We start from the raw sequence: 26640 nt of genomic DNA on the forward strand, positions 1-26640 counted from the left end.
TGGCATTACTAAAGGCTGATATACACGATCGGTTACCAACATAGACTGATTACCAACCACCAACAGAGATGGATCCACCTTGGATGAATCAACCAAATTGGATTTGTTAGATTGGATCAACTTGTCAGTGCGCTATACTACGCTATATTTCGAATTAATATGGCACCTAATCTTTGAAGTTTATTGAGGAAGAAAAACAAAGACAACCTACCGTGGTGGTGGATGGGCAGCTGAACGGACAAACAAGTGTCCACACGATCGTAACTCAACTCAATAACATCATCTATGCCCTTGTTAGGAAGGGATATTATGTGCCCACGATCAAGGTCATTCAGTTGACCAACTAAAAATACACGATTAAATTTCAACCAAGGTGACCTCTGTCCTCTATTGGTGGTTGGTTCCACTAGGAAAATTTGTTGTCTCATAGGTTGGTTCCGACCGTATATTTGGCCTATTAGATCATTGTCTTTCTACCTACCACTGTGGTCAAAAAACCGCGTCGGTAAATTTAATTACGCCCATGCTAATGACAATGACGTTCTAAGACGGCGAAGGTTCCACTTTTCACCACTCCACAAATAAGTCGGTGGCAATAGACAATATACTCTGTGGTAGTATTCATAAAGATTATTGAGAAATGGCGGCAAATTTAAAAACATTAATTAGGCCGAGTAGGTATTTTTATAATGGATAAAGAGATATTTCCAAAGAGTATGTAGGTAATCACTACGTTGGATATTTCATCCAAGTTGTGATGTGTACCTACCTATCAATAAGCTAACTCTATGAGAAATACCAACGGTATGTAGTCATCTTCGATTAGGTATGTAGGTAGTCATAATGAATATTCTTTTTATATTTACATACAAACATCCTTTAGGTACTTAGTAACTGGGACGCGATATGAGAGATTTGGTCACTATGGTAGGCAAGATTTGCGTTCGTTGTATTTAATTTTCATTGGGTATCCACCCGCTCATAGAGATGCACCCGCTCAAGGCCCTATTTTCCAATGAGGCCTTTCCAACTGTCTAGGTATTTGATGAATAAAACAAGAATATACTGACATTTGCATTTTATTGCATACATACATTTGTAAACTATATTTAATTCATTAATATATCTATCTACCTAAACAATATAAAAAGAATTTTATAGTATACAATAACTGAAAAAAGTTAATCTTGATGTGGCTTAGAACGCGACTCATTGTCTTTGTAGTTATAACTGTCTTGATCAGCAAACTTCACAGGGCCTCCTAGTTGGACAGTTTCAGGTACACATAACTCTTCATTCAACTTTTTAGCTAGGAAATAAATTTCTGCCAACGCTATTACTAAGGCACACATTACACCTAAAAGTAGTCTGAATCCAAAATCTAAATTGCCAACCATCCATTCAACTCCTCTGAATCCAAACAGGAACCCAGCAAATATTGATATTATGAACTGCCCAATAGCTATCAGATGACGATTGATTTGCTTCACTGAAAATAGATAATTTTAAATTATGACTCTAAAAAAGATTCAAAATATAAAATTTTGATTTTACTATTATCTATCTGTTGTATGTGGCAACTCACAGGGCTGAGATTATTAAAAGAATTAGGAGATGTGGCTCACAAAATAATATGATCTTGGATCATTTTGTTTCACACAGTTTATTGGATCCATATTGGTATGACTTTTGCAATATTTTTTTTACATTATTTCCTAGGACTGCAGATTTTTATTGGATTTACAAATTTGGCCATGATTTACATTACTGTCTTTTAAACCATACTAATACAACAAACGTATCCTTTTAATGTCAAAATCCATTAAAAGGATAGGCTGCAAAATCATTTTGACGTTTGGTACAGAGATAGCTTGTATTCCAGGGACTTTATATCCTAGAAAATTCCCACAGGATTTTTAAAAACGCAAATACAAAGTCAGGACTGTTCTGGCACGATTGGAACCATACATCTAGTTAATGAAATTTTTTGATCAAAGTGCACATGCTATTGAAAGTACACTCAAATGACTATTTACTGCGTTTTTAGAACAAGCAACATTACAAACATAATCTCCAGGCAGTTATACATACTTTGATATGAAATACTGTCTTCAGGAAATCTCATTCTAACATTGTCAACACTTTTTGTCATTTTTCTATATTCACGAGCTTCTTGCTGGGATCTCAATTTAATACACCTCGCTTCTAGAATAGCATTCCTTTTTATAGTTTCATTTTCTGGCATTTCAATAGAAGCACCTTCAAGAAGTGTGTGTAAATAGGGAATGTCTTTTTCACCATTTGATTTCCTAGTTTTGATATGCACATATAACCAGTCTATGTCCGATGTCACAAGGAATACTCCAGTGTCTACTGATTCAATATCATCGCTATTAAGACCTCCTTTTGATGATTTTTGGCCATCAGTTTTACCATCTTCATTTTCACATTCTTTATCAAGTTTTTTATCTGATTTATTTTCATTAGTTCCTTCCTTAATTTCCATTTTTTCTTGCATTGTTTTTTTACTCTCAAATTCAATGTCTCCATAATTTTCTTCATTTTCAATCGACTTATCCTTATGAATTTCATCAAAACTATCTCTCAACTTTTTTAAATTTTCTATCTCAGAACTATTTAACTGCACCGGATTGAAATCCTGCAGTTTGTAACTCTTATATGTACTTTTAGAATCTGTTTTTATTATTTGCAAGATATTGTGAGGTATTTGGTCTGAAGGTGTTATTGTTTTTACAAATTCAATGAGCTTATCTGATGGATAAATTCTTAGGTTATTATCAACTAGTGAGCCTTTAAGATCCATGTTAATTAATTATAATTGTTGTTTAATTATTAGTTATATTTAACTTGTGATTAAGGTCAGCATACAGGTCCCTAAGCTCCTCTTCTTTTTCTTCAAAAGTATTATCAATTCTTTGGCACTTAAAATTCATATCATCAATAAACTGATCCCATTCCTTTTGTCTTTTCTCAAAGTTTTCAGCTTTCTTTTTTTTTGTAAACTGAAAAATATAAATGTTCATAATGAATCATAATGTTCTCAAAGGTGTGACTGAAAGACTATGGCTTAAATCTTTCTCATTCTAAGAGGAGACCTACGCTCAGTAATGGGCCGGTGATGGGTTGATCATGATGGTGATTATATTTATAACTATTTAGTTTTCACTGAATTTTTGAAAAATTAAATCCACATGGCTGAAGTCATGGACACCAGTAAGTCAATACTACAGTAATATCAATGAAAAATTGTACCTTCTGCAATTCAAGATAGTCTTTTTCAATTTCGTCAGAAAGTTTTAATGCCTGGTCCAACTTTTCTGCCAACACAGGTAATGCAGCAACTGAACTCTTTGAAATTTTTTCAACTTGAGTATCTTTGATTTCTGTTAGGTTTTCAAGAATCGCAAATAAGTTTTCAACTTCTCTGTCACCTCGCTTTTCCTATAGTTCAGAAAACACAATATAGTTTCAGGAATTAGTAGGTATGTATATCTATTAATAATTTTAACTATAGTATTTGTTTACACTTTAAGGATAATTGCTTAATCATTTTAAACACATATGAGAAACAGACTGACTGATATATCCACATACAGGCTGAGTTCACATCAGTTAAGGAACTTGTAACAAAACGTTGAGGCTTCAATATCACTGACAGGCATCAAATGTTTCTTAGCCACTAAGTAGCCTATGAATCACCTATTTTCGTTGATTTCACTTCACCTATAGCCTAATATTTGCATGCAGGAAGAATGGATTTTGCCACCTGAGCGAAGATGGGATTTTATGATAAGTATAATAAAAAGTCAATGAACAAAACATTGTAGGTAAGTAAAATATAACTTTAGAGTTAGTTTACTTAACTTTAGACAGAGAATATGTATGTAGATAATAGATATCTAAGGGGTTTGGGATCATTATTCTTCATTTATTTGCATGAGTGAGGTTTTAAAAGTATTGGTCATATTACTATGAGGAAAAGCTAATAATAATCCATGTATAAGTCACTCATTTTTATAAAGTTATTTTCCTGTTGTATTAACCAAGACGTGTGTGTAGTTAGATTACTTGCCTCAAATTCTTTTAACATGAACTTTATTTCACCACTGAGAAAGGGCCGATGGTCAAATAATCTTGACCAGACTTCACCAATTTCTGTAAAAAATTACAAGATCAAATCAATTTTTTCTTACCTACTTGAAACAATATATCTATTTTAAATCGAAGTTACAAACGAAAACTTAGTATAGGTTTTATTTGTTTTTTCTAATTTTTTAAAGAAAAATCAAAATAATAATTATTTTGCAACATACCTCGTGACAGTTCCGTCATTATCGATTTCTGCACAGACCAGGAATCCGGAGATTTCTGTTCTATAGTCTATGAAAATAAATCAAACTCGACCGTCGACATAGACCGTCGACATGTGGTCGACATCTGTCATTATTTTTTAATAGGGAAACCGGAAATAGAAACCACATCTCAAGTTGAATTTCGCGGGCAGGCCGGTCTCATGACCCTTAATATCGCATTTTTTTATAGTGTAAATTTGGTCGAAAATCATACTTTTTTCCTTTTTATCACCTTATCCTTTTATTACAAGATCCAGCTTACTATTATGTACCTACTTTTATTTGTTTTATTTAGAGAGCAACCGGATGAGCTGCAACTGGCTACATTAAATCTCGTTGAAAGTTGTTTATGGTTATCTATAGTCCATAACCATTCGTCATTCTTTCGTTCTTCATGTTCTTCTTCAAGTCTTCATTTGGGAATAAATGATTTTCACTCATTTCATTCAATTCAATTAGTTTGTTCATTCATGATTACGGAGATGGATGTGTTTATTTGCTAACTTAGATGCGAAATTGTTTTTATTTGCGCAGAAGTGATTTGTGGTTATTAACAATATGTGTTCACTTTATATCGCGTATTTCGATGAATGTTTTTTATAAAGTTTCTCGTTTTTAGCGTATGTTCGGGATTTTGTTCTAGTGCAGTTCAAATATTGTGTTAATAATGCCGGGTCTTATTGGTATCGGTGAATTTATTGACGAAACTCGAGAGGATTACAGTTCGCCGACCACTTCTACTTTTGTTTCGCGTATGCCACAATGCCGGCAAACTATCAACGCTTTGGAAGAGGTAGGCATTTTAATCTGCCTTTGCGGGTATTACATTTTACATAGGGTACATTTTGAAATTGAAATCATTAAAATAATGATTGTCTTCACGTTGTTGTCGTCATGTAAAGAGCACAACTTTCTTAGATGTAAATGTAATAAGTATTCGCTTCTGTACTTACCAGCTATGAACCAGTGCTTTACCAGAGCATTAAAATTGGGGCCAAAAATTATTTGATAAAAAACAATTTAGTGGTCAGTTACAATACATGTGAGGAACGAGTACCTAACCTGGGGGTGAATGTATTGAGCATGAATAAGTAGGTACTTAAGTAAATTGGAGAAACTAATCCCTATGAGCTTTGATATCCTTATTCTAATATGTAACAGTACAGTGATCATAAAAAAACTGGTCTAGTACGTGTCAGACTCGCGCACCGAGGGTTCCGTACTACGGTCGTATTTTTTCGACATTTTGCACGATAATTCAAAAACTATTATGCATAAAAATAAATAAAAATCTGTTATAGAATGATACCGCACTTGGTATAGTAATCTTACTTTGAAAGTTTAAAATCTAATTATTTGTTCATGAAAACATTTTAATTTTTAACCATAACTTCATGGTTTTCAGATTTTTCCCTTTACGTGTGCTATAAGACCTACCAAACTTCATACCTGCTAAATTTCATGATTCTAAGTCAATGGGAATTGGGAAGTACCCTTTAGATTTCTTGACAGTCACGACAGATAGACAGATGGACAGATAGACAGACAATGAAGTGATCCTAAAAGGGTTCCTTTTTCCTTTTGAGATACGGAACCCTAACAACTAACAAGTAGTCCAATCTGAAACACCTCATAATCTGTGCAGTGTGCAAAAGCATCTCAGTGGGGCTTTCATCTTTGGATATACCTGTGCAGACTGTTATGTTGCAGCTTCAGAGTGGACTACTTGCTTTGCAAACACTAATTCAGTATCTTCTATCACTGCTAGTTTTATATAGTTGGAGTCAGCATAATGAAGAATTTCAGTACAATAATGACACAAACACCGGCTTATTAAAATCCTAGTTGTAAATTCTGTAAATTCAATGACTGTTGAGACGGTTACTTTATGGCAAAATACAAGTTTGATCTACATCCAGACCAATTCAGCCAATCAGATTAAACTCCACAAGGTTCCACTTAGGCCAAGTGTGGTGTGGTGACAGATGTACATTTTTCCAATGATGCAGGCTCTTCTGCAAACATCAAGGGTGCTGGGTCATTGCTGGGTCAATTGCAACATTGTTCCATAAAAAAATTGGATTCCAACTCCTCAATCCTGATGCTGTAGGGGACTTGACCACCTAAACTGATGTGATTTGAAACTGTCGGTTGTAAATAAAATTGATTTTGGATGTACCTACCAAGTAAAGACTTACTGTTGAAGTGAAGGATCCAACTCCTCAACCCTGATGTTGTAAGGAATTGCATTGCTAAATCATGGTGATCCCACGGGATTACGAAATTTGGCACAGAGATAACTTACTACCCGGGGATGGGCTACTATGGAGAGTCTACTTTTGCCCTGGAACATCAAAAGTTACCACAGGATTTTCAAAATGATATCCACATGGGCGAACCCGAGGGCACCATCTGGTAGGAAATAATAGCAAGAAATATCACAAGTAACTGGCGCATGTATTGACATACGTATAGGTAGGTATATTGACGCTCGTATCACTTCGGCTTTTGAGAGCGTGACAAAAATAATGTGACGACATACAGTCGAATGAAGCGGAACTATTGTATTAGTGTTCCAAAAATGGTTCTCTATACAGTTGCGTTAAGAATTTGCTTTGCGCATATTTACTTGTTCAGCCATAAAGTTGGCAATCGGCCTCGATAAAACCAGATTTACTTAAAATTATTAGGACTAGGTATGCAAAGTGATTTTTCTATCGTGCAGTAGTAGTTATCCTAATAGCAGATGATAGAAATTACATTAAGTGTGAATAGGTAGCAGGCAACCATGCTAAACTTGCTAAAGGAGATTTTAGTAAACTTTCTCTTTTCATTAGAAATAATGTAGGTGTAGATTTATTGCCTAATGAAATGAACTCTAATTTTCCGGGATAAAAGTTGCCTATATCAATTTCCGGGATGCAAGCTACCTCTGTACAGTCTGTTTTTGGTTAAAAAAGAGGAGAGGACGACCAAAGAAAGGGTCGATGGATTTCGCGAAAGAGGATATCCGTTTAAAAGGGACGGATGATACATTGACGCATGACAGAAGAGAGTAGAAGAAGAAGACATGACGCACGACAAGGATGCCGATCCCACGTAGCGTGGATAAGGTCAGGAAGAAGAAAAAGACCTAGTCTTTTTAGCTTTCAACGAAAGTCGGTATGGGTTAGTTACCGGTTGCATACACCTATGTACATTCTCAATAATGGAACCTAAATCGTTCCTTATTTGTTCATTTCTTTCATTACTGATCATGACAGCATTGGGCAGCTCTATCATTAAAACCTTTTAAAATCTAATCATAAATACCTAGGTATATGATTGTAATCGGTGCACACGTGAGCGTCATTGTTTATATTTTTTCCACTCGTTCACTCCCAGTAGTGCATTAACATAATGTTTATTCTATAGCTTACATCTTCACGCTCCTTCACTAACAAACACTCCGATTCATAAACAACGTTCTTAACCGTAAACAAAAACATCCGCGGTAATTGGATGTCCATTCTATGTTACGCTTTATAGTTTTTAACGGTTTCTTGAAAAAGAATAGCTAACGGACTAATGAAATTCAAATTTTGTAATTATTTAGTTAGTCTTAGTAAGTAACAAGTACTTAGGTCCTATACCTACGAATGAGTATCCGATCCCTATAAATAGATACATACGACAGGCACGAATGCAGGCCTAGTATTTAGATATATATGCACTAACGCAGGATGTTATGCTTTCTCTGCAGAACTGCATAGTTACATACTAGCGAATTCTCATTTCTCAAATAGTTTTGAAAAGTGGGGGTAGTTTCCTTTTCCGTGATTTGCAATAGAAAGTGGAATCATATTTACCTTTTAAATTTTTTATTAACTATAACTATCGACACGTCTCAAAATTTAATTTGCATTTGAAAATATTAATTCAACATGGACCAGATAAATTAGTGTTAAGATTCTTCCTCCTGATTGGCATTATCGTGTCGTCGTGCAAAGTATGTGAAGGCAATATGTAATAGTTCAATGTGTGAAGGAAAGCGACAGGAAACAAGTTTTTAGAGAAACATGCCCCTTAAAAGTCTGTTATGTTAAGGTATATCTGAAACACTATTAAGTATGTATTTAATTACTTTAATTATATTATTTAGTAAGGTGACTTTTACAGCTGGACATCTTAGTGCTTATCTCAAACCTCAATGATACCGCCGGCCATTTGATATCCCTACTGTGGCTGCAGGCTTCAGCCCACAACGTGACTTTGCATTGCAAACATTAAGAGCACATGTGAAAGGGTTCTTTAATGTTTACTTACGGTTATGGGCTCGCGGCGGCGGCGGCTTATTGGGACCAGTTCGACCCAGATCGAAATCTCGTTTCGAGTTTTCTTCACTTTCTAACAGCGTTTCTGTGTAAACAAAAATTGCTTTCGTATCGCGACAAATGTTGAAGAGACGATTAACAAAGATACATAAGTAATCGAATAATATGATAACCCTACTATCTTGGCCGAATGTGGTTAATATAGGTACGTCCAAGCCATAATATAAATGCGCAAATGTTTGTTTGTTGGTTTATTGGTTTGTCCTTCAATCACGTAGCAACAGAATGTGATTTTTGCATGGTTTAGTTAAAGACCTGGAGGACCTACAGTACTTTTTATCCTGGAAAATCAAAGAGTTTCTATGGGATTTTTAAAAACCTAAATCTACGTGATATAATAAACTGAAAAACTGAACTGCTATTTGGAATTTACTTGATATTTAAGATGAAATAAAACTTTGGTAAAAACAGACAGCCTTTTTATTTCGGAGCCACACAGAGAAAAAGAACGACTGTTACAATGGTAGCCACAGAACATAATTGCTATACACAATTGACATGTCACAGAGAAAAGCATAGAATGCGTTCATATTTTAACACTACGCGGACGAAGTCGCGGGCATCAGCTAGGTATAAATATTTTAATATTCTACTTATTAGCACAGTTCACGACAGTTGGAACTTGTAACAAAACGTCGAGGCTTCGACGTCACTGGCAGGCGTCGATGTTTGCCTTTGTATTCCAGTAGCTAAAGAAACATCTTTCAGGCCCGTTCCTTGAATTCAATAACAACTTCAATGAGAACACCACAGAACCCGACACGTGAAGGTTACAGTAACTAGAAAAGAGCTAGAAATAATTTTCAAACGGCTGAATCGATTTTCTTGGATTATAGCTAAAACACTCTCATTCAAGCTACCTTTTAAACAAAAAAAAAAACCAAATTAAAATCGGTTCATTAGTTTAGGAGCTACGATGCCACAGACAGATACATAGATACGCAGAAACACCCCTCTTTTTGGGTCGGGGGTTAAAAACGATGCCCTAAAACGGAAACGACTAAAAAGTAAAACTGTCAAAATAGAGAGTCGTCGTTGTGGGTTTGCCGACTGGGGTTACAAGGTCAACCGCTTTCGCTATCGTACCAGTACGAAGTTGTTAAGTTAGTGTAAATAACCAGGGGTTGTCACTTTGCCACTTAGTTATAATAATTTTAATTTTCATCAAAAACATCCAAGTCATACTTAGTTGATAACAATCAACCAGCATTGCCTTTGATATTCGAAACGCTAAGACAAAGCCAAGAAAACCTCATTTATCAAAATCTAGGCAGTAATAGGGATAGTTTAGTGGAGCTTTATGATGGATAGTCATGTTCCTACCTAATTTATAAAGCCCTCTACTCACGACACAGCGGTAGGGCCGATTTAGGGTGAAAAAGTGTGGAGAGTCGTAGATTGCCTCCAAAACATGTCTTGTCTAGGTCGGATCCTAGATCGCTTCCTAGATTAGCCAGCAGGAGCAGATATGCATTAGATTCTCCTAGATTGTGGCAACCGCCCTGTCGCCCTGCACGTGCGTAGGTCCGTCAGCCTGATATTTTTGCTAGTTCGCTCGCGATAGCCGTCTAGTACGTTACCATGATCCATGTGTAGGGACTACCTTAGATTGCTTCAATCTAGTTGCTTCCTAAATCAGCCCTGCCGCAGTGTCGTGAGTAGAGGGCTGAACTTGACGATTTGATAGTCTACAATCTCATAACTAAATTGACTGGTCTTAATCAAATGTTATCCTTTTCTGCAGGGAGCACTATGAAAGAGATGGCAATCTGAGGAGAGCCTCTGCAGAATTCTATAGACCTGGCTTTTACGTCTAGAGATTTAGCCACATTGTACATAATATATATTATATTCTATTGAAACTATGTTATAGTAGACAACCCTACTGAAAACCACTTCCATTGATTCACCAATTGAGTTAAAAATCACGTCGCCAATCAAGTAGGTAGTTACAAAGGTCACGGATGGTGAGATTCATTAATTTTCTTGAATGAAGCTTTTGTTTAATCCAGCATGATTCATAGTTGATGAAAAATACTTTGTTAGGCATCATTTTAAATGTAAATTCTTTCTTATAACTAAGTAACACTAGTAGGTAAGTAGTAGGTACTAGACACTAGTTTGTTTTAAGACGAATAGAAAAATATTACAAAAAAAGTGATACTAGGTACTCATTAATTAACTATGCTAGTCAAGTTAAGCACGAAGATACCTACCTAGTTATCACACTGCTCCAGAGGTCACGACTCACTATGTGCAATATTATAAGCTAATTGTTAGATTTTGCAAGGTAGGTACCTACCTGCCTACGCGTTGTTACTTGTTGCCTATAGAGTATAGAGACTAATGATTCATAGCAATTACAATATTTTCATTCTGAATCACTTATTTAACTATCAGGTAGCTAAGAAGTTTGTAAAGTTAAACCTGCTATGTAGATACTTTCGATTTCAATCTACATAATTATTTATTATTAAAACTTTTCTTTATTAAATCTCAACTAAACCGGTTCGATGCTAAAGAGATTCAAAAATTGTAGTCATTTATTCACAAGAAAGCAAACCTGTTTAGCAAACTTCGTACGTATTATATTCTCGTAACTAAAATGATTAAAACACGAGTCATAACTCATAAATTGTGTGATCATGTAAGATTTGTCCCCTTTGCGAATTTCTTTGAGATGTAAATGCTTGAAAAGGGTATTTTCAGTGTCCTTTGTCAAAACATTTTATCTTTACTTTCCTTTTACTTTCTTAAATAATTGTTACTGTTTGTGTTCATCTGAATAGGGATGACGACTTCTAGTCAAATCAGCCGCTTTTTAACAAAGCTTGTATGAAATACACAGATATATATATAGACCTAGCCTTTTCCCATGTTAATTGGGGTCGGCTCTCCTAACCATATTTCTCCAAGTTGTTCTGTTTTGGGTCGTCATTGTGTCTATTTGGGCTGTTTTCAGGTCGTTCAATACTACTGACATCCAGGTTTGTCGAGGTCTGCCCCGTCGTCTGGGTCCAGCGCTAACATGTATTACGCTTCTGGTCATGTGATCCTCGGGTCTTCTCATGACATGACCATACCACCGCAGCCGTCTCTCTAAGAGTTTGTCTTCGATTGGTGCTACTTTAAAGGTGCCCAGAACAGATGTGACGTCATAAACATTGGACGTAATTTACCGTACTTTTTTAGTGATATCGATAATATAAAATGGTTAGCAAACTTAAAACTAACGTCGTGGACGTGGACGTCGATTTTACGAATTTTGGAAAACCCTCTATTTAAAAATTACCAAGAAATAATTTATTTTTGACATAGGCATCGTCCCACTTCTTCATTCCATTGATAATTTCATTGAAGCTTTGAATCAACTTTTTTGGGGTTACGTACCAAAATGTTATAAATTGGAACCCTATGGGGTGCCGTGCGCGGTGCGACTAAGTCTGTCCGTCTATCACACCAATCTATCGAATTGAAATTACGAATAGTTGTAAACAATCCTTGCAAAATTCTTTTTAGAAGAAATCTGTGGTGGTTACAGGAAAGTAACCATTAATCAAAACTGTCGATTGAGCTAGTGACCCGTCTATCTAGGGCAGATGCCGTAAAAGGAAGGTATTCCCTGGAACCGGTGGCGTAGCGCAGAAGGAATTCAGCGTTGAACCACTCTGAGAAATAATTGAGCGCTGATTGCGCTTAGGTATTCAGTAGAAGACCTAAGCTCGCTTGTTACTTGATAGTTATGGGAAAGTTTTTGTCGAGAGAGCAATGAAGTAAACTAGATTTTTAAAATGTGTTGATTGCTTGCTAGTCACTTAAGTACATAGTTCTTTTTTACTTAATTGTATTACTAGTATACTTAATTAATATTACTAGTATACTAAATTAGTATAAATAGTATACTTAATTGTGGCTAATTTACTTATTTATTATTATTAATTATTATGGCCTTAATTAAACTTATTCTCTTGTCAAATATTACGATCAATAATAATAATAGTTAAATAAATAACCACGCCACATTTAATTGTCTATTTGAACTAGGTATTGTCTGTTTAGAGCTCTAATTTATATTTAAATCAGCAACTCATGAATATTGAAAAAAAGCTTTTTCCAATCGATTGCGATTTGTGTGGGCACTGGTCTGCCTTGTATGCCCACAAAAATAAGCAAAAAAGTCACAAGAACGCGAGGTGACCTCACCAGGAAATGTTTGTGATGCAGGTGAGAAACTGTTAAACTGAAGCGTACGCATTATTAATTAATAAGTAAATATTATTATTATTTGGGGGCACTAGCTACATACTTAATTATAAGTAAAAGTATTAAACTGCCATCTCATTTTACACACTTTTAGCTTTTTATTTGTACTTACTTATTAAATGTACTTTGAAAAAGAATTGGCCTCAATTTATTTAATTTCCCAAAGTGTGCTTGTTTGTGTATTAAATAGGTAGTCAAATAGGAAAACCAGTTGCGTTATATTTAGATGCAGTTGTTCAAATTGAAGGGGATCTGATTAATCGTTGTTTGGGGCGACAGATGTTTGGAGCTGTGTTGAATAGCTCGTGGATCCTATTGAAAACGGCTCGCAAAGAATGACCGCGTCTAAAAAATGGGGTCAGGGACTCTCTTTTGAAATACCGCTTAACGTTATACGCGATTTTGTTACAAATTCACTAGGCAACTTGACATTGGCAAAATATTCCTCCTTTGTGTGGAACACGGCGCCATAATTTACAAGTGTAAATTAAAAATTTATAACACCCCCGACAAGTGAAGTTACAGTAACTAGAAAAGACCGAAAAGACCTGATAACTTTCAAACGGCTGAACCAATTTTCTTGGACTATTCCGCGCCTACGATCCAAAGTATCAGAGTTTTCCAAAACATCATTTTCAAATAAATAATTATGTATCAAGACAACGTCCATCTTGACAGCTTGACATTTGTCAATTGACATAATATTATGAACCTAACGGTTATGTAACCTTCTTTTCTACAAGAAAACTAGAAAAGAGCTGATAACTCTTAAACGACTGCACCAATTTTTTTGGATTATAGCTAAGAACACTCTCGATCAAGCCACCTTTCAAACAAAAAAAACTAAATTAAAATCGGTTCATTCGTTTAGGCGCTACGATGCCACAGACAGATACACAGATACACAGATACACAGATACACAGACACACAGATACACAGATACACACGTCAAACTTATAACACCCCTCTTTTTGGGTCGGGGGTTAAAAATGCGGTGCGAAGTGCGTACTAAAGAAATGAGTTTATTTATGTTGACAATTTTCTTGTTACACATAATATCGCGTTGTCAGATTGAATACTGGAGATAACTAGAGGAAAAGAAAAGACATCCTCTATATAGGTTTCAAGCTGATTCCTAGATCCATGTTATCTACTTGTAGAAGTCTCAGTTTTTTTTGATGTGGTTATTGGGCAAAGGTCTTAACTACTTTAATTAATGTAACGACTCACATACCTACGTTCTTAGAAACAGGATCTTGTAATGTCGCTATAAAATTGATAAAATTTATTCTTTTCTTTGTTTCAGACCCTGGATTTCGATCGTGATGGCCTAACAAAACTCAAGAAAGCGATAAAAGCTATCCACAATTCCGGCAATGGTAGGTGCAAATTTTCTCTTAGTCTTTTAGATAAGTAAGATATTGAACGATTAAGTAATCATTGAATATATCTGGTTGCTGATAAAATAAGTTATTTTCAAGTAGAGATCGAACGTGTTCTATTCCAAACATTATTTAAGTACAATAGTGAATCATCCTTAAGTAAGAGCAGTTTAAAGCATGTAAGACGACGTTATACGGTCTATTTCAGTCTTTGTTGGTATGTCCGACTAAGTTATTAGGCACGGTACGGCGGCGGCGTCGCGGCATCCAAATGCCAAGGATAAAAACGGTGCTCTTAATGAAACTGTTTTAGGTACGAGAGCTTAAGGATCATGTTCCGCCTGACGACACGAGGCTGCACGAAAATAGATGGGGAGGAAGTGTTATGAATAGATGTCTAAAAATATTGAAGTATGTATTTAGTGCATTTATAGAGAGGTAAATGCCGGCGGTTTATTTAAAAGCATGATCTAAAAGACTCAAAGACAGATTCTGAAGTCGATATTCTCTAAGCTGCTCGGCTAGATTTTAAAGACCGATGATAATGTTGATAAGAATCTTACACAGGAAGTTTAAAAATCTTGGAACATACTTCTATCCAGACCAGCCTTTATGATTACAAAGAAGTCCAAACAGTCCCGATTTAGGGCAGAGTTGTTTCACGATCAGCGATTTAGGGCACAATTCAGACCGAAATGCTCCTTAAAAGTAAAGACTGGTTACAATATAAAGAATATAACACACACTAACAGAAATTAAGAGCCGCAGTATGAAGGGATCTATTGTCTAAGTATACAAAAAGAAAAGTCCTGACTCCTTATCAACGCCCAGCCTAAACGCTTGGACCTAGGAAGTTGATTAATAAATTAGACAAGAAATAACACCGGATTTTTCGAAATTTCCACTGGATAGGGATTAAAGAGAATTTATTTTTTCAAAAGACCGATAACTAAATAAGTATGTAACTACTTAGAATAATATTACTGTGGACATTAATGTTTTGATCTTCCGTCTTCCGATTCGGTTATATAGAAACTTGGCAATGGTATATATTCAATATTTCTCACCTTCGACAATTTAATATGGCTTATGTTTAACTTACCACCAGGTATAGTAACATATAACAGACAAAAATAGTAAATGATTACCAAAATTAAACCCGCATTTTAATGTAAAATTACAACCTAAGTTTTAACATCTCGCTATCCTATTTAAGCAAAATGACTCCAAATAAATCATTGTTAACCCAAAAGTAGTAAATGATCACCAAAATTAAAACAGCATTTTAATGTAAAATTATAACCAAAGTTTTTACATCTTGCTATCCTATTTAAGCAAACTGGCTCCAAAAAACTCATTGTTAGCCCAAAAATAGTTAATGAAAACCAAATTATTAACCATATTTTAATTTAAAATGAAATGCAAAAAAATAAAATCTCGTTATCCGATTAAAGTAAATTACCCTCGGCAAAAAAAATATTTTGCCAAACACAGTAAAGTAAATTTACTCCTAACCTTTTTGTCTCCAAATTGATTAACCACTACAAAAAAAAATTATCTTGAGCGTTTCGTTTACAACCAAATGCTATACCTAAAATAAAAAATAAAACTCTTACAATTTCAATAATCCCTTTTTTAATTATTGAAACAATCATTAAAAAGATAGTCCTCTTAAAACTAATAATAAACAGTTCAAAGATCTTAAAACTAAACTAATAATAAGCATTTAAAAAATCTTAAGAAGAATCAGTCTTCTGTATTAATTCACTGCACAATTAATGCTTTCTTAGCTTTGGCTGGTCGTCCTCTTTTGCGCTTCATGCCAATCGGAATAGCTCTGGCCTCTGAAGGTGGCTGGACGTGCTTAAGCCGAATCGCCAATCCAACGAGATGCTTGCAAATGTAATCTTTGAGAAACTTTGGGCAATTGCATGTGCCGTGTAACCAATTTTCCTTTTCTCGGGGCATTATAACTTCCCACTCTCTAAAATGTTGCTCTTTGTATTCGTCAAAGGTCTCCCATGGCTTTTCATAATTTTTGCAATCTAAATCCGACCCAGCTGGAATTCTGTATGAGCAAACTAGCTCAGTACTATTCTTTAATGGCACCTGCTTCGACAGTTTTGCCCATTGGTAACTTTCTGTCCACATCTTTAAAGATACTGTCGGCAGTTGAGCGAACCGTCTCTCAGTATTATTAATCACGTATTCATTAGACCAGTCCTTGACTATATCAGAAGCAATTACTAAGAACCGCGCCAAAGGATGACGCTCACGAAGCGTGCCACCATCTTTTATTGTTTTATTGAAAGATTCCAGAGCATTGTTTGTAGCAGGAGTCCCCAGAGATGCGCCCAAATACCAGAAACGATTTAGTATTAGCCATTCATTTTCAAAGTATGTAACAAAATCTTTTTCGGCTTTCCACTTGTCCAAAAATTTTTCGCTGGCTCGATCAAATATTTCCTGAGTTGAGGCACACTGTAAAGCATCAATATCTTGTAAGATCTCTTTTTGGGATTTCTTTTGCACACTTTGCTCTACTCTTGTTTGCATCTTCTTTTTCGCATGCGCCCAGCACATTCTTATGACTGTATCTGTTCCAAATGTGCACGCAAAGGCAGTTTGTATAGCCTTCGCTGCATCACAGACCAAAACTTTACAACTTAAAGTGTATGAAAATATTGAGAAAACTGCTTTTTTTAATGCGGAAAATAAAAATATGAAGTCTTCCGTTCGTTCAGCTGTTGTCACAGCTAATCCAAATGGGTGAAAATGTTTATCTCTGTCTGTAGTTCCAATCACAAGTACTGGAAACCCTTGCCAAATGAGCTTATATGTGGCATCCGCGTGAAGAACAGAACATTGGCGTGATAGACCAATTAAATATTTCGTCGTTAACATGAACCGGAAGTTCTGATCTAAATCATCTTCAGAAATTTCATACGCCAAAACAAAAACTTCGTGACCGTCATCAGGTATTTCAGAGTTTTCTTTTAACCATAATTCAAGCTGTCCCAAGCTTATTACCGATGGCCCGTATTTTTTCTTACGTATGATTTTAAGATAATTGTTTAACTGTAACTTAGTCGGCAGAACTAGTCCATTAATTTTACTTAAGTTCTTCATAATAGATTTAGGTTTCAAACGCAGTTCGAATAGTTTTTCTATTTCCTTTTTCGTTGCCTCATTTATTCCCCTAGTCGACTGACAGTCAGAATTTTCATGGTCGTGACATGTTTCAGTACGAAATAATAATATATCATCACACGATGCGTCAAATAAAAGATAAATCGCGGCAGAACACTGAATTTCAGCCCGAAGCTTCACTTTGTTACAACGATAGTAACGTTTTACTCCTTCTTCAGTCGTATGAATTTTTTGTATTGACCAGGTCTTCTCATTTTTGATAAATTCCTCAGCGCTCCGCACAGTTATAAATTTTCTTTCAAAAACCCAAACTTTATTTTGCCTTCGACGTTTTTTCGTATGCTCTGTGATTTTATATTCGTCTTCATCTGATTCCGATGAAGTACTCAACAGCGGAGCACACGAACTCGGTCCCGCTAAGTTTTCATTCGCCATTGCAAAGAAGATAGATATCAAAACACACCCAATAAAAGCAAGTGCTCGCACGCGACTAAATTGGCGATCGTGTCCGGGCGTGCGCGGCGCTTGCGGTGTGGTGGGAGAGGATCGTAAGCCGCAGACATAACTTAATATGGCATCATAATGCTTCATTTGGTAATAAGCCTACATTTTATGTCAATCATAGTGGTTTATTTAGGCAGAAATAGCGCATTAATTTGCTCGCTAAGATTTGGTGATCATTTACTACATTTGGTGTTCGAATACAATTTGAAGTGCAGTCGTGACTAAAATAGCTAGTACTATTGTAATTTTAGACGTTATTTATCTGGTGTTAAGTATATATTTTTGGTAAAAGAACTAAGGGTATCAAAGCATTTTATGGTGATCATTATATTTAACCCCATTTAATATTATGACCACAGGAGGCTTCCGTGGGCCCCTGTAAATTTCCTTTTACGTTCAACTGAAGGAAAGTAGGTCGGCCGTCTTATTTCATTTCTTGTGCAGGTATACAATATCCGTCTAGGAAAAGTTGAAGTACGGTTGGTTGGTTTATGGTTACCGTCGCATCTAACAATTTAGAGAGAGACCAGTTTGCTATTTGAATGAAGACCACGTACCGGAAAAAGAAACGTTGGAAGACAACCATCTCGTTATAAGGAACCAAAAGCTTAATTTGCTATGATTCGCTAAACCAGACAAGTCTGTATGGCGCAACATGCAGCATGGCATATGCACTGCCCGCCCTTTCAATGCTAAACGTGCAGGAAAAGCCAGCCACTAAGCAAGCAATATGCACCACTACCACGCAGCACCACACAATTCCCAAAACCACTGACGCACGTTTAGCCCCGATACCGGAGCATCTTCAGGAGATGTAGACCTTAAAATTGCATTGTATTGTAAGGTCTACCTCTCCTGGTGCTTTGGTTCCTTGTATATAGACTTCCGCAAAGTAACGCCTGCTTCTATACAACAACCATTTTGCTGCTCCGATCACAATATCACCAAGCTTGGAGAAAAAACTCGGAGGAGGTTCGTACAACACCAGGAAGAATGAAAAGACCTATGTCCAATCCATACTAATATTAAAAATGCGAAAGTGTGTCTGTCTGTCTGTCTACTACGATTTCACGGCCCAACCACTGAGCCGATTTTAATGAAATTTGGTACAAACTCAGGATACGCTCCGGGGAAGAACATAGGCTACTACTTTTTATCCTGGAAAGTTGAAGAGTTCCTACGGGATTTAAAAAAACCGAAATCCACGCGTGCGAAGCCACGGGCACCCTCTAGTAGATAAATAAAGGCTTATATGAAGGAAGATAAAAATATACACCAACAAGCAGTAGGCTAAGTAAACGATTTTTACCTATTAAAAAAACCGAGATGCACTCGAATGGTTATCGGAACAAAAACGAATAACTCTCGCTTTCGCGCTCTATTATAAGGTGTTCAGTGTTCAGATTATAGTATTCAAGAGTTTATTGACTTCGCAATACCATCGCGTGCTAGGATTTGTTTGTGTCCGAGCTGAGTGCCGAACTGGTCGTACGGGTTTGGCTGGGCCGCAGCTGGCAAGGTCGAGCGCGCGCCTGCAAAAACAACCAAACAATCTCGGCCATTCCTAAACAGTGATGTATTTTGACCGGAGTTAAAAATTGCTGAATCCTATTTCTAGAGAAGTGATCTTTTGTTCATGTACTGATTGATGCATTCAGCCTCTGCAAGATTGATTGGGGCTAAAATGCCTTGACAGCTCTTGCGAACTCAACTTCGTAATGTTACCAATATGTATTTTTAATCCCCGACCCAAAAAGAGGGGTGTTATAATTTTGACGTGTGTATCTGTCTGTGGCATCGTAGCTCCTAAACTAATGAACCGTTTTTAATTTAGATTTTTTTGTTTGAAAGGTGGCTTGATCGAGAGTGTTCTTAGCTATAATCCAAGAAAATTGGTTCAGCCGTTTGAAAGTCATCAGCTCTTTTCTAGTTACAGTAACCTTCACTTGTCGGGGTGTTATAAATTTTTAATTTACACTTGTTATTTGTGAACTTAGATTAAGGATTCGTCTCCGTTGCGCTGTCGGAGCGTAGCAGAGACCAATCTTTAATCTAAGTTTGTAAATAAAGATGGCAGGAGCCGTAAAAGTCATTCTATTAGGTTCCGGACAGGTAGAATAATTTTTTCAAAAATAGTATAACTCCGAAATTGTAGCGTTTATTTTCGTTGAGCGCCTTCTCGCTCAAGCAAAGTTAGGTATTTTTTAAGTTATGCGGAAGGAAAATAATTTACAATGGGCATATATTAAAAGAACACAGTACTTAATATTATAAAATAATGTTTTGCCGGCAATGTTATTATTGATTAATGATTATGGATAGTTATTGGAGTGTGGCCAAGAGTTTGGGTTTTTCTTTTCCTGCATTTTATGCTTTATTGGTGTCCATATACTAACAAACTGGCTAGTTAATCGTGATATGTTTTTCAATAAGATCAGAAAATAATGTTGGAGACGTCTTTAACAATAAATAAAGTCTTTCTAAAGTATCAGAAGACATAAGATTTTATAAAGTGTCAGTAAATTATTTTGACGATTCAAAAGCACTTGTAAAAGTTTACTTGAATATAAAAATATATATTCTTTTCTATTACATTCTATAACGAAAACGTAACGTACAACAAACTGCAAATGTAGTTATTATATTATTTCTCTTTGATATCTGCGACAAATGATAAGTCATCTGATGTTGACTATTTAATTATATTGTGTAATCAATTATCATATAAACTAATCTTTAATATACAGAATGTCTTTTAATATCCCTCCGGAGGGCTTAGTAAGAATGAAGTAAAAAGATAATAAGTAGGTATAATCGTCTAACGACGGTCATTCTTCGAAAAAGGCATGATCATACAAAATCTCTTAGTTATTAGTCATCGTTTTAGTTTACCATGTGGGTAATACCTGTATTTTCCTCAATTTATGCTATTTTCTATCTAGTTGATATATTGTGAGTATGTACCCTACCTATTTGATTTTTTGTACAATAACTTATACTTTCTAGGAGCCTGGAGAATGTAATTAAAATGTATCGTAGGGACGTGCGACCTCAATTTGACGCCTTCCCAAACACACTTGTCGGTTTTATGGCGCTTCTTGTTTCATTACGACCTTTTCATGTCTATGAAAGGCCGTCGAGTTCTCGTTTAGCCCATACAAAGTAGTAGTGAAATGATTATACGAGCCCAGAGGAGAAATTGAAAGGCATAAGACTCGAGTGTCGTCATTTAATATTCAGAAAGCGTCGATGGGATCGAGCTGGGCGAATGTGGGCCTCGACACGGATCACCGTTCTCGTGTCCCCGACATCAATATTATTAGTAACTAAGCTTTTCAGGCTCTTGGAAAGGCCTATGTCCAGCAGTGGACGCATACAGGCTGATGGATGGATGGAACCTTTTCATAAAAATAGATATATTTATAAATACTATATACGGATGAAGATCTAGGTCTGAGAATCATATAGAATGAGTTTGATTTGCTAGAACTGTTTTCTCTAAGAAGATAAGTACATAATTGTCACCAGGAATTTTGAATTCTAAATCGCTTTTATAATCCAAATCTCTCTTTGCGGTCGTTCCTCCATTTCTGAAAATCGGCGTTCTGGTTGAAATCTGCCAGGTAATAACAAATTCAATTTCAATTTTTCAATTCAATAAAATTCTGATAAATTTGGAGCACGTCAATTAGAGAATACCTACTCGTATTTCAGTCAAAATAGCAAGGAAATATATTATCATCCCAGTCCTCTAATAGCCTGCCTGCTTTCTTGTCAATATAGCAAGAATCTCTAGAATGTTCTGTCCCTGTCCCTGGTCGTGGTTGGCATATCTAAATATGTATTGCATGTTCCGAAAACTATATTGTGTTTACAAGGTAAACTGTTTGTGATCGAAACAAGGCATTATGCACGGTCGACATGAATCCCTGTCTACTTGAAATACGATGCGATCGCCGTCGTTCCGTGTACTTATACAGTTTAGCTTATATACACTCTCAATATACTGGTACCTACTATAAAAAGTGGAATTACTTTAACTGACTGAATAACGATAATAACATAATATTACAAACTCTAAAATTTTATCACTTTAATACCCAAAAAAAATTTGCCATTTGATAATTTTATTTTTTGGTACACTAAGTATACAATATTTTTACTGCAATTTTTTTATTTTAATATTGTAATATTCGTTTAATTTAAATTGAATTGAATTAATTATGGAATATTTACATTGTCTGAAATAAAATATTTTTATTTTATTTATTTATTTTGATTGGGTTGAGAGGAATTTATGTAGACTTTGTGGAATTACGACCATAGTCTTGCACAAGACGCATTTTTCAGTCATGAATTTGCGAACGATGTCAGAAGCATTGGGCGAGCCGAAAAAAGCTTGCGCAGAGGTAACGTCAGTCCCAACTTGTGCTGAAGTCATCACTCTTTGATTCTCCCGATGCTTCTGAATCTTGATGCTAACGCCAGTATTCACATGCATTTTCAGTATTGAAAATGAAATTGATATTAATTATAGGTTAACCCAGGCCCACTGAAATTTTTGCCCCTGTCATTTGTATGGCATTACATAACAAGGAGAGAGCGCTTTACTAACTTCTTTTCGTGGATAGAGTTATAGAACGATCACGTTTATTGATTACTCTCCATGGTACACCTACCTACTGACAAACTCAAATCATTTATTGAAAGCACTCCTTTTGATGGTCAGAATTGTTAGATTTGTAAGATATCATAGGTACTTAGCGGTGATAATTGATTACGTACCTACTTAAAACTTAAGCTACGAGGGTTCCAATCGCGCCCAGGTTTGAGAAGAGCCCACAAAAACTCTGCCGGGTTGAATAATAAACACAACACGTTTGTAATTTTAGCTCAAGGTAGTTTAACATTATACTTAACGTTTATTGTTATACGATGAGCGCTAGATTAAGGCAGTCCTTGGTGCTAAATGTGGTTTATTATTTCGTTTATTACTGTACAATGTACCTACATGGCATATCTCATGTAAAACTAGCTGATGACCACGACTTGGTTCGCGTGGATAAGAAGAAAGAAATATGGTTGTTTAATGGCCATCGAAATAATTGTCGTAGGCGCGATTCGATATTGTTCGATCAAAGTGTTTCAGTATCAGCACCTAAGAATGAACGATGTCTCTTTACTGTGTGGCTTCGTAGAACTACAAAAATGATACTATTTAGTTAAGAAAAAAATGATATAAGAAACCTCAATATCATTTTTGAAGATCTATCCATAGATACCCCCACACGTATGGGCTCGATGAAAAATGTTTATTTTTGAGTTTCAGTTCTAAGTATGGGGAACCCCCAAAATTTATAATTTTTTTTCTATTTTTGTGTGAAAATCTTAATGAGGTTTACAGAATACATCTACTTACCAAGTTTCAACAGTATAGTTCTTATAGTTTCGGAAAAAAGTGACTGAGACATACGGACGGACAGACAAACAGACAGCAAGCCAGACATGAGGATTTTTTGCAAGATTCCATTTTTTGTCATTTGGCTACGGAACCCTAAAAATACAAACAAAGTTTCACTGAATCGGCTTGCCCGGCTGAAGCGAGCAAGTTTATCCAGCTTTAGCCCTAGCCTAATTAAATGTCCGGCAGCGACTACAGAACGTCACTCTATCAAGTTGTGCAAGTTTCCGGGAACATTGCAACTAAGCCGGGCTATTGTAACGGAAGTCCCCGGCTTAGCTTAAATTCGACGGACATGATGATGAAAGAGCCTCATCTAAGTACCTACCTCTTGCTATGATGCTTGGATTACTGTTTATCATGAGGCAGCTTGTGTTAAATTACGCTTATTTTCCACTAGATGCTTCGCTCAAATGCGACGATAGATGGCGCTGTAGGATATGTCATCGCGCTTATGTACTTGGATTCATAAAGATATAAAGTGCTTAAGGACACAATCAACTTTGAAGAAATGTCAAGGCTAACACGGCCATTCCTGACAAATTTTTGAAAGGTCTGCAATCCTGATACTTCATAGTTACCACCGTGGTTGCAGACTATAAAAATTAGAATTATAGATCACCTATAGAGCAACATTGCCGGTAAGAAGGGTACGAAGGACGAACAAAGGGAACTGTTCCGCACCCACAAGCCACTGGGTCAAATGGAGCCCCTGCGGCCTGCTGTCTGTCTGCCTGTCTGTCTGCGTGCCATAGGTCTCGTAGCTCGTAGACGACATAAGTTTCAAACTTGGGTTAAGAATTTGCTGTAGAACGTTAACACAAAACCGAACTTTTGAATTAGAAATTCAATGAGATTATTTTTTTATCTACGTTCACCGATTTCCCTCAACTACTTTGCGTCACTCATACTCATCGCAAGAGTATGAGTGACGCAAAGTAGTTAAGGTACCGATTCGAACATATTAACCTTCTTTGACTACTTAGCGTTATCCTATTGTGGGATGCTCTTGTTACGTTAAACCAATTTGCGCGGTCTTGAGTATCCGCTTTTCGCAGACGGTTTTAGAAAACAGGCTATAGATAAAAGGACTAGAACTCCGCCGGTCATTCCTTCATTGTGGAAAATCGTAGTTCTGGCGAGATTCTACCCTCGAACAAATTAATTTCTTCCAGCTGCTTCTGTTGGTGTCTAACTTTGCGTATAACGCAATAAATTACTCGCCAGCTCGTATTATAACACCGAGAGGAATGGCGTGCACGTGAGGAGGCCTATGTCCAGCAATGGATTGATAGGGGCTAAGGAAGAAGAAGAAGACATATTCGCTCTGTCTGTCAAATGTCATGTCAATTATGAATGAATGTCAAAGTGTCATGACACAGTAAAAATGGCGTGTGAGTTCTCAACGCTAGTTGTTGATGGCCTGAGAGACGAAAAGACTTCTATAGACTGGTGACGGGGCACCATACTTTGAATGCTCGCAGGTGTAGTTTACTTCAGTCTGTGTATAGTTTGTGCCGTGTTGTGTGTGTACGCGTGTCACACACACAAGCGTACGAATTTGTCTTCATATTTTGAAAATACTAATGTATGAGCTTTGCCTGTCTGGAGTGTTATAATAATATCTTAACTATGAATATTTTCTGTTTAGCACACGTGGACAATGAGATGTACCTCTCCCGGGCGCTGGAGCGCCTTGGAGGGAACGCCCTCAGTAAAGACTCCGAGCCGGACATTGGCGCTGCTTTCTTCAAGTTCGCAGTCGTCACCAAGGAGCTTTCTGCTCTGATGAAGACGCTGGTTAGTAGTTCTAACTACATCCATACTTTTGTACTAAGTAATCTTAGTCATTAGTTTTACCTAGATTATTTGCACAAATAATAATCTCTATGTTGATTATAATGCATAACAATATGGGCGAATTATTCAAACTCAAACAAATATTTTAATAATATTGTTGTGCTCTCTTATCTACTTCCTTTACAATTTTAACTTTCCCCTGATGTGATTAATTTTCAAGTCCGTTAATTTGCACTTCAATTTCATAGTATGTACTTAAGTTAAAATGAAATATAGAAATTAAATTTTATACTCAACTTCTTTTTAAGTTAAGCCGCCCTAAGAGCACTTGTATAAAATTCTCCGCCATTTATTACTTGGAAAAGGAGATAGAGCAATCAAGCGAGATCGTTTTGCGAGGATGCTGCGATAAAAAGTATATTATTTAGTCTAGCGGAATTTATTTCTGCTGAAGTTTAAATTAATCGCGTTTTACCACCTCCGCCGCACGGAATTGCACTAAATATTATACACTAATAAACTTTATATTAAAGTAACTGTATTTTGTTAACCCCCGACCCAAAAAGAGTGGTGTTATAAGTTTGACGTGTGTATCTGTGTATCTGTCTGTGGCATCGTAGCTCCTAAACTAATGAACCGATTTTAATTTAGTTTTGTTTGAAAGGTGGCTTGATCGAGAGTGTTCTTAGCTATAATCCAAGAAAATCGGTTCAGCCGTTTGAAAGTTGTCAGCTCTTTTCTAGTTACTGCAACCTACACTTGTCGGGGGTGTTATAAATTTTTAATTTACATTTGTGTATAATAAAATCAGCTTATTTGAGATTCAGTTAAATGATTAGACCGTATTTGCCTAATTCGTTGATAAATTAATGTAGATACTTCGTCATCGTATTTAACATTGAAATAAACATAAAGATTGTTGCCATATAAGTAACAGATAATGTATACTTAAGTACTATCAGTTATTTATCAGTCGCTACAGTAATTTATTTAAATCGTAATAAAATGCACCAAGAGGTAATAGCTTTTTCTGAGAAACAACCATGTCGTCGTGACATCGTATTAATAAATTGGCCTTTGGCCGTTCTCATTAATCCTTAATAAGTAATATTATAAATGCAAGTGTGTCTGTCTGTCTGCTACCTATTATGGCCTATCTGTTTAACCGATTTTGACGAAATTAGGTACAGAGATAGTTTGCATTTCGGGAAAGGACATAGATTATTTTTGATCTCGGAAAATCAACGAGTTTCCACGGGTGCTGAACCTAAATCTACATGGATAAAGTCGCGGGCATCATCTGGTAATTAATAAATAAACAACACATATAGGT

The 26640-nt window shown here is 36.1% G+C and overlaps 3 protein-coding genes across 7 annotated transcripts in view; 1 reads left to right on the forward strand and 2 right to left on the reverse strand.

Annotated features, from left to right (window-relative positions):
• Positions 1–1063: 1063 nt before the first annotated feature.
• Positions 1064–2824, reverse strand: LOC123876770. The gene is made up of 2 exons (XM_045923132.1): positions 2092–2824; positions 1064–1489 (listed from the first exon to the last, which is right to left on the reverse strand). The coding sequence occupies exons 1-2, from the start codon at positions 2822–2824 to the stop codon at positions 1182–1184; spliced, it is 1041 nt and encodes a 346-aa protein (XP_045779088.1). The 3' UTR covers positions 1064–1181.
• A 22-nt stretch (positions 2825–2846) lies between these two features.
• LOC123876801 (biogenesis of lysosome-related organelles complex 1 subunit 5) lies at positions 2847–4450 on the reverse strand. The gene is made up of 4 exons (XM_045923162.1): positions 4335–4450; positions 4094–4176; positions 3274–3462; positions 2847–3023 (listed from the first exon to the last, which is right to left on the reverse strand). Exons 1-4 carry the CDS (start codon positions 4351–4353, stop codon positions 2847–2849), a joined length of 468 nt encoding a protein of 155 aa, XP_045779118.1. The 5' UTR covers positions 4354–4450.
• Positions 4451–4781: 331 nt separating this feature from the next.
• The window catches only part of LOC123869987 (arfGAP with SH3 domain, ANK repeat and PH domain-containing protein), a 66981-nt gene continuing 45122 nt past the window's right edge, over positions 4782–26640 (forward strand). For 4 of the 5 annotated variants that reach the window (XM_045913133.1, XM_045913148.1, XM_045913141.1 and 1 more), the window contains exons 1-3: positions 4782–5166; positions 14317–14389; positions 25159–25307. In XM_045913133.1, the coding sequence (XP_045769089.1) occupies positions 5041–5166; positions 14317–14389; positions 25159–25307 (348 nt within the window). In that variant the 5' untranslated portion in view covers positions 4782–5040. The remainder of the gene's footprint in view (positions 5167–14316; positions 14390–25158; positions 25308–26640) is intronic. The other variant, XM_045913155.1, reaches the window with a different exon arrangement.

This window comes from Maniola jurtina, chromosome 2, assembly GCF_905333055.1.
Source record: "Maniola jurtina chromosome 2, ilManJurt1.1, whole genome shotgun sequence".
In the NCBI taxonomy this organism is placed as follows: domain Eukaryota; kingdom Metazoa; phylum Arthropoda; class Insecta; order Lepidoptera; family Nymphalidae; genus Maniola; species Maniola jurtina.

What these genes read in the sequence shown, in the direction of transcription:
- LOC123876770 (XM_045923132.1), bottom strand. Translation starts at nt 2,824, where the DNA reads ATGGATCTTAAAGGCTCACTAGTTGATAATAACCTAAGAATTTATCCA. An exon ending in AGACAGTATTTCATATCAAA is followed by an intron (nt 1,490 to 2,091) that starts GTATGTATAACT and finishes ATCTATTTTCAG; the next exon opens with TGAAGCAAATCAATCGTCAT.
- LOC123876801 (XM_045923162.1), bottom strand. An exon ending in TCATGTTAAAAGAATTTGAG is followed by an intron (nt 3,463 to 4,093) that starts GCAAGTAATCTA and finishes TCTGAACTATAG; the next exon opens with GAAAAGCGAGGTGACAGAGA. An exon ending in ACTATCTTGAATTGCAGAAG is followed by an intron (nt 3,024 to 3,273) that starts GTACAATTTTTC and finishes TATATTTTTCAG; the next exon opens with TTTACAAAAAAAAAGAAAGC.